The sequence below is a fragment of the Alnus glutinosa genome, chromosome 4, assembly GCF_958979055.1.
Source record: "Alnus glutinosa chromosome 4, dhAlnGlut1.1, whole genome shotgun sequence".
NCBI classification, from domain to species: domain Eukaryota; kingdom Viridiplantae; phylum Streptophyta; class Magnoliopsida; order Fagales; family Betulaceae; genus Alnus; species Alnus glutinosa.
The window spans coordinates 34,618,475-34,632,760 of record NC_084889.1 but is presented as its reverse complement, the minus strand read 5'-3'; the positions used below and the strand labels follow the sequence as shown (position 1 = coordinate 34,632,760).

Sequence of the window (14,286 nt, the reverse complement as noted above, 5' to 3'; positions counted from 1 at the left end):
GAATTAAGTATATCTTTATCATATTCTTGTACTTTATGTTGTAAAAAAAAAAAACTGTTTTTCGATTTATTAAAGAAATAAGCATATATTTAAAAGTTAGTGCCACGTAGTATGCCACCTTTTTTAAAAAATAACATTTTCCAAATTATTACAAGTAAATAACAGTCAAAATTAATATAATTTGAGAATCTTTAAGCTTGTTTGGATGTATGATTTTTTGTATGTATTATATTTTACTATTGTTTATTATATTCAAAATTACGAATAAAAAAAAATTGTTTTTTGAAATCAAATTAAAAAAATAATAATAAAACTTTATTAAAATTTAAATTTAAAAAACATACGTAAACATGTTTTTAAAATATATCTAAAAAAAAAAAAAAAAGCCCAAACATTTTAAAGAATCGTAGGGGATCGTGATTAAAAAGCCACCGCAGCGCTGGACTATGGATTCTAAGACTTGGCTCACAAGTAAAGTTCTCTATATTCCAGGATTGGGCCCCACCTCAGTGTACGGAGACCGCCCTTTTTCTCTTTAAATGACTTGTTGGTCTGTCGGCGTTAGTGCGTTGGTCTCACGCACTCACTGTCTGACAAAGAGCCTCAGAGAGAGAGAATCACAGACACAGAGTAAAGCAAAGCTAACAATCAATAATATTCTTCTTCGTCTTCTTCTACACGGGAAGTAACTGTCGTTACTGTTGATGTTTCCGAGACAAGCAGAAGGAGAGCTGTATTTGATATAAATTTTTCAAAAAGATGAAGATCGAATGAACGTGGAAATTGCTCATCCAAGGCCAAAACATTATTGGTTCTGAAGAAACAATTTATGAAGTTGTTCCAATCACTACAAAGACTCTGAAATTTGTATTCATCTCTTTTTAATTTGCAGGTTTTTCCACTTCAAAGCTCAAATTGTTGGTACATTCTTCACCACAATCTTCAACGGAAGCTGCTAAACTAAATCAATTAATCTTCAATGGATTCTTCCGCCTCGGAAAGCTGCAAAGGTTGAGACATTGAGGCAATTCTTCTTCTGAAAGTTAATTTATTCCTTTTTAATCATTATGTCGTATCAATTATCTTTGATTTTGTATGTTGTCAGATGAGATTCTACAACGGGAACTACATGAGATGCTTGTACCTGCTGCACTAAGAAAACCATTAATTACTGACTTGGAAAATTCTGTCAGTCTTAACTCCTACTATATAGAATTTAGTCCTGATCCTGAGGATAGGATCTATAAAAAGTTTGGTCTATTTGTCAAAGCACCTCTCCCTGGAGAGGCTGAGAGAATGGAACTTGATCTTCATCTGTCAGGTCGTAGATCTGTGATGACAAAGCTTGTCCCAACAGGAATTGCAGAATTTGATAAAAATGAGGTGCATTGTGTTTTTTTGGACAAAATTTTATACTGCGAAACTTATTTTCTTACAGTATCCTGACTTGTATTCTTACAGATTATGTTAGCACAGAATTTTCAAGAAATGTACCTCAAGATCATCCTTGACCGATCAGAATTTATTCCTGAATTTGTTCCCTTGGGAAAGAATGATACTTGTAAATCGAGTTCCTCAACATTCTACCTGTTGCTTCCAGTAGTTTTGCATGATAATGAAAGTACAATAACTGTAGATTGGGAGATTGTTAGGAGATGTTTATCGTCCCCAGTTTTCAGGGCTTCAGAAGATGACATGGTTAAAGAACATTTTCCTTTGGATGATGAACACTTGCAACTTTTCAATGGTTACAGAAGTATAAGTGATGTTGAGAATAGTTTAGTGTATTGCCCGCACAAAAAGGCGTTTTTCTTCATTACTAACGTTGTTCATGGAAAGAACGGACGCAGCCCTGATAAAGAAACAGAAACTTCAAGCTACCTGGAGCACTTAGAGCAGTAAGTGACTAGACTTCTTGACACTTGGTTGACTATTTATATTGAGTGATTCTATAGATAGAACTTGTTAATTATTACTGTTTCCGGTACAGTAGTACGAGCTTCTAGAAAGTTCTTTTCTCTAAAAAACAATAAAGATCGGTAAAAGTATTTGCTGGGGTGTCAGCTAGTCCCACTTTAATGCTTAAGTCAGCTCTTTGTAAGAATGTGTATCAATGTCTTATTAACAATAATTCCAGCTAGAGTATACCTGAATGTTTGTGTGTATTTATAGTAAGGGTAAGAATCAGTTTCCCCCGGATATGGAGGGAATTGATCCTCTGATTGCGAGCTTCCATGAACCCGAAACGTGGGTTTCCAGGTGTCCGGATCATGTGTATCCGAAACGTGGGCCTCAACATTCTCAAGACACCTCCGAGTATCTCTAAATCTCAATCTCTTTGTGGCTTCCCGCAAATTACTCCCGGGTGGGTTTGGACTTTGCCATATGGTGGATTACGCAACCCAGCCTTCTTAGTTAGTTGTGGGCTTGGTTAATGAATCATATAACTGGCCTTCTTTGAGACCGAAAATAGTAAATGGGCTAACATGGATTGCCAAGCCCATTTACTAACTATTGGGAATATTTCCCAACATAATTCATGTCCACTTCTATCCTGCAGAGGTGATGTAACTTTTAAAATTACTATTAGAATAAAATACAATAGCGATCCATTACAAATCCAGTGATGCTTTTAAAAGCCACGTCACTTTTGAGAGAATAAAAGGGAAACATGAGTTATAGCATTACTCAATGAGTCATTTAAATTTGTATGTCATTTTTAGATTCCTCCTCAGCACATTTTATATCATGTTATGCCTAATTTTTGCTTATTGGTGCACTTATCTGTTAGGCATGGCAGCCCCGTTGGGCCTAGCAAACCAAATCCTCAGCCCATTCAACAGAAGGCCCAAGCATCCAAGCCTCACCACAAAAGGGACACTCCCTCCAAAAGGCAAGGAAGCTCTCACACCATCTCAAACTCTCCATTCAATTTCTCTCTAAGACAGAAGACTAACTTAATTATTAGAGTGTCCTTTAGTCCCCGAGGGAACGATGGACTCCGGTGACTGCTTTCTCTGTTTTGTAGGTGGTCCGTTGCTGATCCGCCCATCCGAAAACTGTTCTAACATTATCATAAAAATTTATGCTTGTTGATGTGAAATTTTTGTGAATTCTAAGAACTGATAAATACATATATAAAGAACTTTGGCATTCGGCTTACAAAATATTCTATAACTTCTGTTGGTTTTCTATTTTTCAATTTATTATGGTATTTGTTTCCTTAAATGTTGGAAGTCAGGTTTGGCATTCAGCTTAAATACCCTGGACAACCTCTTCTGCATGCAAAACCACTTTTTTCCTTGCATAACTTGCTACTCAACCGAAGATCAGAGAATTCAGGTAATTATTTTATTTGTTTTCTGTCATATATAGTTCTCTCTTTGTTGGGGGTATTGCATGAAGTGATTCATACTTGTGTTCCAATTGTTTTCTTTTGGAATGTATTAATATCTCAATCATACTTGCGAAAAAAAATATATCTCAATTAGTTTTTTGCTGTAAGTTTTATCAAGCTGCTTCCTTTGTATAAATATGCGCGCTCACACACACAATTCAGTGTGTGATTTAGATCGTGCTGCAGAAAATATTCTGCTCACTGGCCACTGTACTGAAAGCAAACAGGATGAAATAAAGGATTTGGGTGTTGTCACAACACATGACCGTAGAACTTCTTTGCAAGTGACATATCTGTTGTTTTGAATTGGGAAATTAAATATGCACCTAGTCGATCTATAGTAGATTGTTCTAATGGCAGGAGATTTTTAGAATGGGAAATTGGCATTAGAAACTGGACTTGGGCTAATTTTATGATCTGTTTATTGGCTTTCTTAAACCAGAAAATAGTAATCCCAGAACTTAAGCAGAGGGACAAAGAATAATAAAAAAGAAAGAAGTAGAAGAAGAACAACAACAAAAGATATGGAGAGATCGAGCAAGAGGATAAGAATCTAGGCCCTATGACATTTTAAAAAAGGTAGTTGTGTAATCTAAGTAATATGCCATGCCTCAGAAAAATGGATCAGAACTTTATATGGGCTAGTAACCATTGAATCCTAGACTTATAATAGTGTTAATCATTACCATTTATCAAAGCCAAGTATAAGAACTCAGAAATGACAAATACCATAGTTTTTTGCTGCCAAAGTTGTGTGAATGACACCTGTGCTACAGTAATTTGACTCTTTAATTTAAATTAAAAGGCATAAAATAGGAGAGCTAGATATTATAAGTAATATTTTTGCGGATGCTCCAAATTCATTGGGAAAATGGTTAGTTAATATTGAAATTTTTAATGTGAAAGACTGAGGTTCAATGACAAGATTTGTAATTGAAGGGGGCCATGTTCAAACACATGTTATCTTGAGGTTGCCACTTACATAATTTCATGGAAGTGGCCTAAAGGGTAAAGTGTCTAAAAAAATTAGAATTTTTATTATTATTAATTTTTTATTTTTTATTTTTTTTTTTCAGAAAAATGAGGGTTGGGTACTGGAACCACCAACCCTTAACCTAGAGTAAATCATGTGCTACGTGGTGTACCAAGTATGGAGCAACTGTAGAAATATTAATCATGTTTGTTAGATTGAAAAAAGTTTAGAACTTTTCATGATATTGATACACAATATATTATGTCTAAGCAAAGGTGTCAAAAGGTTTTGTTTTGAATATCTCTCCTTGTGAGAGTTCCTTCCTTTATATAGAGACTGTCAGGCTAATTACAAGGCTAAAAATCAGCCATTACATTTGGCTTGCAAGGTAAGTAGCTAACAAAAATAAGAGAAATGCTTGGTTGTACACTCCCATCCCACTCCCATCCCACTCCCATCCCACCTTTGTCTATGTGGACCAATAATGTTGTTAAAAAAATCTAGGTCCCACTACACTCTCCCTTTTATCTCTCATGTTATTGGTCCACGTAGATAATGGTGGGATAGGAGTGGGATGGAAGTGTACAACCAAGCATTTCTCCAAAAATAAACTCCTGTCAATTACAGGCATTTCTACAATATACTTTCCTATACATAGCAAGATTAAATAAGGTAGAATATATGTTGTCTTAATAGACTAGGCCAGCACATATCCAATTGTCAATTCTGCTAACATCCCCCCCTCAAATTAATGTTGGGCGATCAAGAAGCATCAATTTGTCAATCAAGAACTGATGGCGATGACGAGAGATAGCCTTGGTAAAGACATCAGCGGTTTGGTGTTCAGTGGAATGTGTGCAAGAGTAATCTCATGGCGAGCAAGGGCTTCACGAATGGAATGACAATCCACTTCAATATGTTTGGTGTGCTAATGAAAAATGGGATTGGCAGCAATCTGAATAACACTGGTATTATCAGCATGAAGAGAAGTATGAGTAAGCTGCGGAACACTAAGTTCGCCTAACAACCCTTGAAGCCATACAATTTCAAAACAGGCAAACAACATAGCCCAATATTCAGACTCTATGGATAACTTTGAGACACGAGCCCGCTTCTTACTCTTCCAAAAAATAAGAGCATCGCCAAGAAACATACACCAACCTATAACAAAATGATGAGTATCCGCACAACCAGCCCAATCGGCATCACTAAAACCCTCCAACTATAAAGAACTCCCTGAAGGAAAGAACAAACCGTGACCAAATGTCCCTTTGAGATATCGAAGAAGACGACAGACAACAGCCAAATGTGTCTGGCACGGAGCCTGCATAAATTGAATGACTTGCTAAATAGCAAACAAGATATCAGGTCGAGTAATGTTAAATAATTCAAACTGCCCACCAGTTGTCAATACATTGAGGGATCAGATAAGGAATCACCACCCGCCTGATACAGCTTCAAATTGACCTCCATAAGTGTAAGAACCGAATTACCGTCTTAAAGACCGGCGAAGGAAATAAGTTCTTGGGCGTACTTATGCCGATGTAAGAGCGTGCCATTCAGACAATGTTGAACCTCAAGTCCAAGAAAATACTGCAGTGGACCAAGATCTTTCATATGAAACGAAGATTTGAGTCATTGCTAGAGCTGCTTAATTAACTAGAGATTAGAGTCGGTAATCACAATATCATCGACATACACAAGAAGTATAACGATCCCAATAGCAGTATTGCGAAAGAAGAGAGATGAGTCATACTGACTCTGAGTAAAAGTGAAATCCAATAGAGTAGTACGAAACTTCTCAAACAATGCCCGCGGTGCCTACTTCAAACCATATAGAGATCGCTTCAAGCGACAAACCTCAACAGGAGGAAACAAGCCAGGAAGAGGAGATATAAAGATTTCTTCCTTCAAATCACCATGTAAAAACACATTCTTCACATCCAGCTGATGAAGCGACCATTCTTTCGAAACAGTATAACAGTGCGGACAGTAGTCATTTTGGCTACGAGAGCGAATGTTTCCTCATAATCAAGCCCATACTCCTGCCGATTCCCAAGTGCCACCAAACGAGCTTTATGTCTTTCAATAAAGCCATCAACACATAGCTTGATGGTGTATACCCATTTGCACCCAATAAGCTTAACTCCAGCAGGACAAGGGACGATGTCCCAAGTGTGATTGTCCTAAAAAGCCTAAAGTTCGTCCTGCATAGCTTGACGCCAAGACTCTTGAGTAAAAGCCTGAGAATAAGACTTAGGCACATAAGTAGTATCAATAGTAGCCTGAATAGTAGAAGAAGAAAACCCATACCAATTCGGAGGTCGGGAAACCCAAGTAAACCGGCGGGGCACATGCAAGACAGTATCAGGTGGCGGTTCAGAGGAAGGAAGAGGCAGTGGGCAACATCGCTAATACACAATACCTGGCTTAAAACGAGTAGGAGTACTAGACACATCATCAAAAGGAGGAAGCGGAATAGAGGAAGAAATGTGATTAGTATGAGATTGAAAGAAATATTGATTTAAAAAAAAAACACATTTCGAGAAATGTGAAGCTTGTTAGCATCCACATCATAACACACACCCTTTATGAGAGTTACTATAGCCAAGAAAAACACACTGAATAGCTTGTGTAGCAAACTTGTGACGTTCAATGGGAGGTAAGTGAACAAAACAGACACAACCAAAAACATGCAGAGAATTATAGTCAGGAGGAACACCAAACAAACGAGAATATGGAGAATCAAGATGCAAAGTAGGATAAGGCAAATGATTAATCAAATATACAGCCGTAGATAATGCTTCTACCCAAAATGTAGGAGTGACTGACATCAAGGTACGAACAACATCTAAAAGATGTCTATTCTTACGCTCGGCGACTCCATTTTGTTGAGGGGTGTAAGGACACGAACGCTGAGAGAGAATACCCTTTTGTTGTAGGAAAGATTGAAAATCATGAGACATATATTCACTCTCGAAATCTGAGCGTTAGGTCTTAATACAGGTAGAAAATTGTGTTTTTACATAGGCAACAAAAGTTTGGAAGGTCGAAAACACATCAGCTTTAGAACGAAGAAAATAAACCCAAGTGAAACAACTGTAATCGTCAATAAATATCACAAAATACTTGTATTGAGCATGAGAAAGAACATGACTCATACCCCAAACATCATAATGAATAATCTCAAAACATGTAGAAGCACGATTACCCTGCAAAGGAAATGGTAAAGATTTACTTTTACCAAGTTTACAAGGTGCACAATCAAAAGTCAAGGAAGAAAACACATTTGTATTACTCAAATAATCATGTTTCATAAGATATGTCAAAATTATTTCCTTGGCGATAGTTTCCGATGTCTAACTCCAATTAAAACTTTCAGCCATAACTATCTTGATAATAAATCCGCCAAAGGTAATCACACATCTTAACAGTAGTGAACCCTCGAAAATTGTTGACCATATGGAGTTCAATAGAACTGAGCAGTCAGGAAGCAATGTTGGCATCCTCGCCTTCTCATGAACTAAGTTCCTTGGGATCAGTTGGAGCCGTAGAAGACCCATTCAAATGACCCCATAACTCCTCTTTCACAAACATCTTGAACTAGAATTCCCAACTGGCGTAGTTCTTGCCATTAAAGCGAACAATAGAATTTTCGCCTCACATAATAACCACCAGAAAAAATAAGAATAATATGAAAGACTAGACAAATCACTACAATCACAGGAACAATATGATCAAGCAAGACTTCCCAACAATCCAAGACAAGAAGGAGCTGTTTCGAAATTTAAAAGAAGATTCCGACTGGCCCACACCATAGTTTCGACAGCCCAAACTACCCAAAAATCCAAAAAAAAATCTCTGGAAAGCAAAGAGATTGCTTACAAAACCCATGAAGAGGTTGCCAACAGTCATGATGCTAAGAAGCAGAAACCCCACCAAGAAACCAAGAATTAAGCCAAGCCGAGAGAAAAACACAAAAAAAAAAAAAAAAAAAAAAAAAAACTTGGGGCTCTGATACCATGTCAAAAGGTTTTGTTTTGAATATCTCTCCTTGTGAGAGTTCCTTCCTTTATATAGAGACTATTGGGCTAATTACAAGGCTGAAAATTAGCCATTACATCTGACTATGTAGGGTAAGTAGCTGACAAAAATAAACTCTTATCAATTACTAACATATATATACAGTATCATTTTCTATACATAGCTAGACTAAATAAGGTAGAATATATGATGCCTTAAAAGACTAGGCCAGCACATATCCAACTGTCAATTCTGCTAACAAAAGGTACTTTCATTATAGCTCAATCTCCCGTGTACACGTTACACCATTGTTGTGTTTTTGTTTCCTTTATATTAAGTCGCCAACTGTTCTAAAAGTTTAAAAAATAAAAAGGAAATTATGAATTTAATTATTGATTTAATAATAAAAAAATATGATTAGAGGATAAGCTTCTTGTGTAATTTGGAGTCATCTCAATGTCTCTTATAACTCTCTCTCCAATTATTTTTATAAGCTTTAAGTGTCAAAAACAGAATCATGTGAACGACCAGAGTACTTTATTGATTTGCCTCCTGAGCTATGTCAGTTGAAGATCATAGGCTTTTCCAAAGATATCGGGAGTTCAATATCTTTGTTGCCATCAATCATGCATCGTCTGGAAAACTTGCTTGTGGCCAGTGAACTGAAGCACAAATTATCTCTTGCATTTCCTGAAGGAGCTGAAGTTACTTGCTATAGAGTAAGGCCTTCCCGCATGTGGTATTAACTTGAGCATTGGCTTTGATAAGCTTTGCTAATTAAACTTAATTGTGCATGATCTCAGTTGTACATGGTCTCTTTGTTGGTGTCAATATTTACGTAGACCTTAATTGCTACTAAGAACTATAAGTTTTTTTACTAGGTTCTAGAAGCACTTACCACCACGAATTGCCAGGAGTGCTTTTCCCTTGAAAGGCTTGAAACACTTGGGGATGCTTTTCTAAAATATGCAGTTGGGCGGTACCTTTTTCTTTTGCATGATACCCTTGACGAAGGAGAACTTACAAAGAAACGTTCTGATTTTGTAGACAATTTGAATTTGTACAGACTAGCAATTAGGTGCAAGTTACAGGTATGATTGAATTTTAGAATGTGATTTTTATTTTTGAATTATGAACTAATATCATACTTCTTTCATATTTTTAATTTTGTCATTCTTTACTTTGTTATAATTGTTATCTGGTATTGTTTGTTCTACACCTCCACCTGATATAATGTAATTGTTTTGAATTTCTTTACTTAGATAATCCCAATAAAAACAATTTTCTATCTTGACTTTTTTTCTTTTAGTTTTGAGTTAGTTAATGCATAGAAATCCAACCACTAATGTTGATGCTGAAGTGAAAAAATAATTGTTTGTGTCCAATGTGGATTGGATGTGTTAGACATAGCACCTTCAAAAAACTGAAAAAATAATAATTGATTAGAACAATAGTGACCTACAGGATTAAATGGTGTTTGGCATAGCCGCATGGCGCGTTTTTCCTTTCTGCATAAATAAATGTTGTCGTCTCTCTCTCTCTCTGTGGTGTGGCCAACACCCAACTTATCTAATATTTGAGAAATTTGTTGGCTAATATTGTTCCCACTAACGAATACTTCTTGTCTGCTATTGTTGCATGTAAAAATTTCAGCTGGTAAAATTAATACCCTCTAAATTACTGATTTGTTCTATGAATAAGTTTTATTATCTAAGTGCATAATTTTTTCTCTCTTTATTTCAGGTATACATACGTGATAATCCCTTTGATCCCAGCCAATTCTTTGCTTTGGGCCGCCCTTGTCTAGTAATTTGTAACAAGGAATCAGAAAGCAATATTCATTCCCGACGTTCAAGTAGTCAAGCAGATCATGCAAGTTCTAGTGGAGTCAGATGCAGCAAAGGACACCATTGGTTGAAAAAAAGAACAATCTCTGATGTGGTTGAAGCTCTTGTTGGAGTGTTCATAGTTGATAGTGGCTTCCGAGCCGCAGCTTCCTTTCTTCGATTTATTGGCATACAAGTTGACTTTGAAGCTTCACATGTTGTTAATGCCTGCATATCAAGCACTAGCTACATCCCACGTGCTACTCGTCTGGACATTGTTGCCCTTGAAAATTTACTTGGGTATCAGTTTCTCCATAAAGGTTTGCTTATACAGGCATTTGTACATCCTTCTTGCAAAAACAAGGGAGGAGGCTGCTATCAGGTATGCACTATGTCTCTTTTGTACTTCATGTGTTAGATAATAGTGATTCCTCTCTTGCTTATTTGGGGGAGTGGCCATACAATTCGGCATTTTTTTGTTTTGATACTTAATTTGTTAGAATTTTATTCTTCTGACCAGAGATTGGAGTTTCTTGGAGATGCTGTCTTGGATTACTTGATGATATCATATCTTTATTCAGTTTATCCAAAGTTGAAGCCTGGTCAATTGACAGTTCTGAGATCAGTGCTTGTGAATAATAAGGCCTTTGCCAATGTTGCAATAGATCTATCTTTCAACAAATATCTTATATCTGATTCCAGTGCCCTTACTAAGTCCATCAATAGTTATGTGGACTGGATTAAAACAGGTGCACTAGAAGGGAGTCTTATTGATGGGCCAAACTATTCAAAGGTAGAAATTGTAAACTTTTGTTCATTTTTGTTGTGGGTTAGTGATATTACCTCTTACTTGTCGTTACGTAGTCATTACATAGATTTTACATTGAAATTCTTGGAAAACATGTCTAGTTTCGTAGATATTATTGTTTTTGCAATGTCAAATTAAAATAAACATAAGAATGTAGGCATTATGTGTGAATCAAGGTCAAAAATTATGTCTTGTTTATAATGTTTAAAAAGAAATGTAAGAATGTTAACATTATATGTCTAGTTTCTAATGGTTTTGCTTATTGCCTCAGGCTTTGAGTGACTTGGTAGAGTCTTCTATGGGTGCCATTCTTCTTGATTCAGGGTTTAATCTAGGAGTTGTATGGACAATAGCGCTTTCCTTTTTGGATCCAATCAGGAGATTATCCAGTCTACAAGTTAGTCCTATTCAGGAACTACACGAACTTTGCCAAGCTTATAATTTGAATCTACAGTTTTCACCATCAAATATGGAAGGAATGTTTTTGGTTGAAGCACAAGTGAATGGCAAAGATGTTTCTACAACTGCTTCTGCAATCAACTTGAACAAGAATGAGGCTATTGGAAGTGCTTCGCAAAAAATATTGACAAAGTTGAAGGTTTGCTTTCTTTATGCTTTTCTGTCATGCTGTCTCAACTCTATCAAATTCTACACTGTAAGAAATGTATATAGCTTATATCAAATTAAGGAATAAACATCGTCATTTGGCTTATCTGCTTCAACACCCCACCCCCCCTCCCCCCCAAAAAAAAAGTATTCAAGTAAATTACAGTTTGCCCCCTCATTAAACCTATTACTCCATTTACACTTGTACTTCTAAACTTTGACTCACTGCAACTCGCCCCTACGAACTACCATTTTGTTTCGAGTTGCACCCTAGGTCAAATTGGGTAGTTAAAGTTGACAGAATTTGTTACACTTTAGTCTCACTGTGATAGCACTTCACGTAGGGTCCCAAGGACTTTCCATCTTAATCATCGTTACTTAGACGTGATAGTAGCAAATCAGAACAGCAAGGAACAACCCAATGATGTGATAGTATCAAATAAGGAATGCAAGGAACGTGATCAACCCAACAAGCATGAAGAGGAGTAAAGGGTTATCGTGGAAGGCCAATAAAGGATAGCTGGTCATCTTTATCTTTATCTTATGCACTTTATCATCAACTATGTTATTTTATCTAGTGATCATTATGATGTTCTCCCATAGCAGTAACACTAGTATAAGACGAGACAAAGGAGAGGCATTGAGAATTGTAATCAAAAGTGTGACTTGTGGTTTGTCTCCAACCCTAATTGGAGTTCACTATCAATTTATCTCTATTCCATTAGATTGGGTTCTTATCACACTGCAACTTTGACTCACTTTTGCACCCCCTCCCCCCCCCCCCCCCTCCTGCCCCCAAAAAAAAAAATGTGACATACTTTTCATCCACATTTAATGGCCCAATATAACCTAGGGTGCAACTCGAAACAAAACGATAATTCATAGGGGGAAGTTCCAATGAGTTAAAGTTTAGAGATATGAGTGCTATGAGTGTAAATAAGGTGGTCGTTTTTTTTTTTTTTTTTTTTTGTGTGTGTGTGTGTGGGGGATAGGGGAGGGGGGACCCTCTGTATTGTATGATAGTCTTGTTTTGTTTATACTTTAGAACTCTAAAAAAGGGATTGGTAGAATAAAATATAATCTATTTTTTATTTATCCAGAAACTTCATCTATATTGTTCATACTACAGACACATTATTTTGTTGTTTATTGAACTATTGAGTAGCTTTGCCAGCATATATCCTAACTAAATTAAAAGAGGTATAACACCCCCTCCTTGTATGTAACTTCAATTTCTGGTGCTCATTGAGTGTGGATGTGCAGGCTCATGACCTCATACCCAAGTCAAAAATTTTAGAGGAAGTTTTGAGGTCTAGCTCCAAGATGGAAGCCAAACTGATCGGATATGATGAACCACCTATTGATGTAAATACCCCTGAAGCCTTAAGAGGGCAGCCTTCTAGGACAGCTGAAAATCATAATGGTGACCCTGACTCACAAACCATAGGTATAGTTATTGTTGTTGTTGGGTATCAAGTATGGAGCATCTGTTTCATTCTCGTTCTCTAAACTTAAAATAATCTTCCAGGTGGGTCACACAAAGAAACAGCAAGATCACGTTTACAAAAAATATGTGATGTTAATTGTTGGAAAACCCCTTTGTTTGAATGTTGCAGAGAGGAAGGACCAAGCCACTTAAAATTGTAAGTTCATGATTTTTCATTTTTTTTTTCTTCGTTTTGCAGACATCAAATGCATGGCAATGTAACTACATCTTTCAACTATATGAACCATTTCAGGAACCATTGTATTTTCTGTTCAATTTGCTTCTTTTCTGAACTCCTTATGGATTTGGCTACTTCTTCAATGCTCAATTTTTATAGATTCACTTTCAAGGTTGTTGTGGAGAAAAAAGAAGCCCCAGATGTGGTTTTAGAGTGCTTTGGAGCACCCCGGTCAAAAAAGAAAGATGCAGAAGAGCATGCAGCAGAAGGGGCCCTTTGGTACCTAAAGCATGATGGATACTTGCTTGAGAGCGACTAACATACACACATTTTGAGGTAGCGGAAGACTAGGTAACCAATCAAAGAGCAGCGTCTTTGATTCTACAAGGAGAAGCGTCTTCGTCTTCGTCTTCTACCCAAAAATATAAAACAAGCCCGCAGGCTAAAAGAAAAATAAAACTTCGCAGAGTATTTGAGAGATAATTTTCTGATTCAATAATAATTCAATAGATTGAGTTTTACATAATAAGCAAGTCTATTTATAAAAGATAAATACTTATAGAGAAAGTAATCCTAATAGTAATAGTAAACTTTATTTTAGTAACAATAGTAAACCTTATTCTAGTATTAAAAGTAAATCTAATCCTAATAAGGAAAAGAAATAAATAAAGCAAATCTAATCCTAGTAAGTAAAGAAAATAAAGATCTAATCCTAAAAGGAAAATAAATAAAGCAACTAGCAAATCTAGTCCTAGTAAGGAAATAAAATAAAGTCTTGGTTCGACGATCAAGCATTTCCTTTTGTACTTCTATTGTCTGCAAACACGTAAGCTTCTAATCAAACAATGCTGTTTCAATATTATTTTGGACATCTTTTCTATTTTCGTTTTCACCGAAAATATTAATAAATTCCGTCCTACATCACAATTTTTGCCAATGAGATAGAGGGAACCTTGACGCAGCAACAATTTTTGTAAATTATTGAAGAT

At 36.3% G+C, this 14,286-nt stretch overlaps 1 protein-coding gene across 4 annotated transcripts; it reads left to right on the top strand.

Annotated features, from left to right (window-relative positions):
- Positions 1-584: 584 nt before the first annotated feature.
- LOC133865298 (dicer-like protein 4) lies at positions 585-13,773 on the top strand. 4 transcript variants are annotated; one of them, XM_062301679.1, is made up of 14 exons: positions 585-811; positions 893-1,010; positions 1,106-1,383; positions 1,462-1,898; positions 2,792-2,893; positions 3,242-3,342; positions 8,907-9,112; positions 9,275-9,484; positions 10,137-10,601; positions 10,740-11,012; positions 11,299-11,625; positions 12,897-13,080; positions 13,162-13,276; positions 13,457-13,773. In XM_062301679.1, the coding sequence occupies exons 2-14, from the start codon at positions 980-982 to the stop codon at positions 13,614-13,616; spliced, it is 2,889 nt and encodes a 962-aa protein (XP_062157663.1). In that variant the 5' UTR covers positions 585-811; positions 893-979; the 3' UTR covers positions 13,617-13,773. The 4 variants fall into 4 exon arrangements, with proteins under 4 accessions (XP_062157663.1, XP_062157662.1, XP_062157664.1 ...); XM_062301678.1 differs by having other exon boundaries at positions 585-1,010; XM_062301680.1 differs by lacking the exon at positions 2,792-2,893 and having other exon boundaries at positions 585-1,010.
- Positions 13,774-14,286: the final 513 nt, after the last annotated feature.